Source organism: Gekko japonicus, unplaced genomic scaffold, assembly GCF_001447785.1.
Source record: "Gekko japonicus isolate JY-2015 unplaced genomic scaffold, Gekko_japonicus_V1.1 scaffold2747, whole genome shotgun sequence".
NCBI lineage: Eukaryota > Metazoa > Chordata > Lepidosauria > Squamata > Gekkonidae > Gekko > Gekko japonicus.
In genome coordinates, this window is record NW_015163170.1 from 54,698 (window position 1) to 58,787 (window position 4,090).

The following is a 4,090-nucleotide window of genomic DNA, read 5'->3' on the forward strand; positions in this document are numbered from 1 at the left end:
TTGTGATTTCAAACTTCCAAGATTGTATGTGTTTCAAGAATGCTTTTGTTGAAAAGAATAGTTCAAATGCCCCACTTGGGCCTACAGAATTATTTGTATTAGCATTTTAATGATCCTGAACTTCAAGAAATACTAGAACATTTGTTGGACAAGATGCAAATTCCAACACGTAGTTGCCAGCTACATTTGTTCAGCACATTTAGAGATCATTTGTGTCCCATTTCTAAAGGTCTACTTATTCTGTATTTTAAAAGGACTGTCAGCATGGTTTTATCCCCAGAGTTGCTCCTTTTCAGCTCTCTGTGTAGGCTTGGCCACATGACAGAACTTGTTTCAGTGCAGTTATAAAAGGTGAAAGTTTATATGAGACCAATGCAGTAGTCAGCTTGTTTAGAAATGTGAGAGCTTGCAGGAGGCTGAAGCATTACTATTTGTTTTTGCGACGACATTCTAATACTGATACTAAAAATGTAAATGAATACTATTTATACATGAATACTGGCTCATCTTCACCCTTCTGGTTGTAACCCCTTGCTATGTCTTTTATTTTAGCTCCACCTCAGGTTTGATTGAAAATCGCCCTCAGTCACCTGCTACGGGCAGAACACCAGTGTTTGTGAGTCCTACACCACCACCACCGCCTCCACCCCTTCCATCTGCTTTGTCTACTTCTTCATTAAGATCTGCAATGACTTCCACTCCTCCCCCTCCAGTGCCACCGCCTCCACCACCTCCAACAGCTGCTTTGCAAGCTCCAGCTGTACCGCCACCTCCAGCTCCTCTCCAGATTGCTCCTGGAGTTCTTCACCCTGCTCCTCCTCCAATTGCACCTCCTTTAGCACAACCCTCTCCTCCAGTCACTAGAGCTGCCCAAGTGTGTGAAACCATTCTAGTTCCACAAGGTGAAATGCAAGGACTTCCACCACCTCCACCACCACCTCCACTGCCACCTCCTGGTATACGACCCTCATCACCAGTCACAGCTCTCTCTCACCCTCCCACAACCATTGTCCCTGGCCCTCATGTTCCAATAATGCCTCCATCCCCACCGTCCCAAGTCACCCCTGCTTCTGAACCTAAACGGCACCCATCAACACTACCGGTCATCAGTGATGCCAGAAGTGTCCTCCTGGAAGCAATACGAAAAGGTATCAGTTACTTGTGCATTGATTAGCAGTATTATTCATTTAATGCAGGTATTCTTTTGACAGGTTTAATATCTTTAATTATTTCTGGCAAGGGTATTTACGACGCTTCTTTGAGTTCTATTCTGTAAAACAAGCAGAATGCCAAATAGATTGTTTTCCAGCTTAGCTTCTTGTCCACTGGTAGAGCTCAGAATTTAAATAACTCTATGAAAATGTTAGCTAGAAAAGTTTACACACGACAAAACAATTTGGCGTGTGGTTCTGTGTCAGCGAGATTTTAAAAGTACTCCTTATATATATTCCTAAACATCTCATTTAAATTGAGCCTAAGTGACTAAGAAACTCAGTCCCACCACTGAAACTCATGATGAACCTGTCATACATGAGGTAGTTACCTTCAGGCTTTCCTCATACTAACCTGCAAATTGTCTAACTAATCAGTGAGTTGAAGATAGTGTTTGACCACCTTTTGAACATGGGTTGTGGAAGCTAATATGACTTTTGTTATGTCAATCTTTTGACATTACCTATTAGAAATAATTGACCTTTAAAGCCCTGTACTACCTGAGACTAATATAACTTAAGGACTGCCTCTTTTCATATAAACCTTCCTGTACACTGTGGTCATCTTCGGAGGTCCTGCTTCGGTTTGCCTCACCATCTAAAGCTAGACAGTGCCTTCTCAGTCATGGCACCAAAATTTTGGAGCTCCCTCCCCTCAGAGATTTATCTGTCTCCTTCTACCTATGTCTTTCGCTAGCAGGTGAAGACTTTCATCTGTCATACCCCCAGTAACAATTACTGGCCCCTTCTAGTGTTTTTTGTGTGTTTTTAAATTAGTTATTTTATAATTATTGTTTAAATGTTTTAATGTTTCTTACATTCGCCGCCTTGTGGACCCTGATCGGGTAACAGGCAGCATAAAACATTTAAAATAAATATATTAACAGTAAAGAGGGGTTGGTAGCCAATGCATTAATTCCCCCCCCCCATATGATACACTGTTATATTGTTGAACTTAGGATTCTAAAAAAAGGTAATGAAAAGGCCAGAAGGATGGTTGTAGTATTTATTCCAGAAAAATATTACCTAATGCATACTGGAGTTCTTATCTTTCAAATAAAAAAAACCTTCAGTTAAAATAAAGGCCTTTGAATACTTCTTTTAGTAAGCAGAAGTATCAGTGGCTATTTACTGACTTCTACTTATGTTGAAAGGTATCACACTTTAAAGAAACTATTTTTATGAGGAAAAACTAAATAATCCAATGTACTTGTCTATTGCTGCAGTTCTTCTTCATTTAACAAAATCAGGCTATATGCATCTACTGGAAAAGACTTAAAATTAGTAATGGATGAAATCCCCTTGTCTCAAATCACCAATGGTTTGCCAGTTGCAAACAGCAGCTGCAGATACTTGGGGTGGGGGGAGGGAGCTTGCTTTGTATCAACAGTCCTGAGGCTGCTACTGCCTTTGCAATCAATAAATTTAAGTGCATGTACCCACATTCTTTCTCTTTGTGTTTGAATTAATTTCTTTTAAAAACTTTTGTATAATCACATTATCATTCCAGCATGGTAGCAATGCATGGATGGATGTTTATACAAGTACTGCATCCATTTTGGCAGGAAAAGATTTTTTTAATATAATTTATTTTTTGTGTTGTTTTCCCCATCCAAAGAAAACACAGTTTAAAAGTAACATTCTTATTTACTTAACTTATGAGAAAACCATTATCTGGGGCAAAGTTAAATATTATGAGCTGGGTAAATAAATGTATTGAACCCATCATTTTCAGACTTCAACTAAAAAAACATTTTCTATAGGTTGGATCTTAAAATGATTCTGCTTCTAGGGTAGCTCTTCCTTTTGACCCTCTTCTTGCTGCAGTTCACTGGGCTCCCCAAAATGCTGCTTGTGTGGGTTTGGGTGGAAGGATTCACTAAGGAACAGCATGGGATGCTGTGAGGGTGTTTGGAAAAACTGATCACTAGATCAAGGTGAATTTGGATTCAGCCTTGTGATACGGTCCCCTTCCTTATATGCGTATGCCACATATAAAACTAATTTATAGTGGACAGTTGCTTATACCAAGTGAACTATAATAGTAGTAATTGTGGTTTTTGGAGCAAAGAGCCAAATTATATGTAACATCATGCTCAGATCCAACACCATTTTAAAGCCAATTTTAAAATGCTGCCAAGGTCTGAGTCTGATTAGCCTTACAGTACAATGGAATGAGGTGTTCTTTTCCCCACCACCACTGCACATACCTTTTCAAGTGCGCAGCTGCACGGGGCAGGGGAGACAAGAATACCTCATCCCACCATTCAGCAGGGCCTCATGACATTTTAAAATAATCCCATTAGGATTTAAAATGGCAGCAGTATCCATGGGTCGCATCCAGGGATGCTGTCATGTCTAGGTTGACCCTAAAGTATTCTCTAATACTGATCTAAAATAAACCAAGTGAATTTATGCTGGCACGTGTGATACATAAGGCATGCACACTGCTAATATTTTTCCTTATGCTTTAGGTATTCAGTTACGAAAAGTTGAAGAGCAGCGTGAACAAGAAGCTAAACACGAGCGTGTTGAGAATGATGTTGCCACCATATTGTCACGCCGTATCGCTGTGGAATATAGCGATTCTGAAGATGACTCAGAGTTTGATGAAGTTGATTGGTTGGAGTAGACAGGATATATACTACAAAACTGAATGCTGATGTCCATTGTGGTGCTTGTTCTTTGAAAATGTTTGGTCATTTCTAGTGTTTTTGTATTTTCTTTATATAATCCATGTTTTTCTACTTTTCAGTTCACAGAATCTTAGCACATCTTTGAAACTAAATGTTTTACAGTGATACAGCTCTTTGAAAGAGCATAATTTGTTCCAGTAGACCACTAAGTATTACGCATGGGCAGCTGTTGGTAGAATAGCA

The 4,090-nt window shown here is 39.5% G+C and overlaps 1 protein-coding gene across 1 annotated transcript in view; it reads left to right on the forward strand.

Moving 5' to 3' along the window:
* The window catches only part of WASF1 (WAS protein family member 1), a 49,025-nt gene extending 45,182 nt beyond the window's left edge, over positions 1–3,843 (forward strand). Inside the window, exons 7-8 of the mRNA XM_015407093.1 lie at positions 553–1,148; positions 3,686–3,843. Coding sequence (XP_015262579.1) covers positions 553–1,148; positions 3,686–3,843 — 754 coding nt within the window. The remainder of the gene's footprint in view (positions 1–552; positions 1,149–3,685) is intronic.
* Positions 3,844–4,090: the final 247 nt, after the last annotated feature.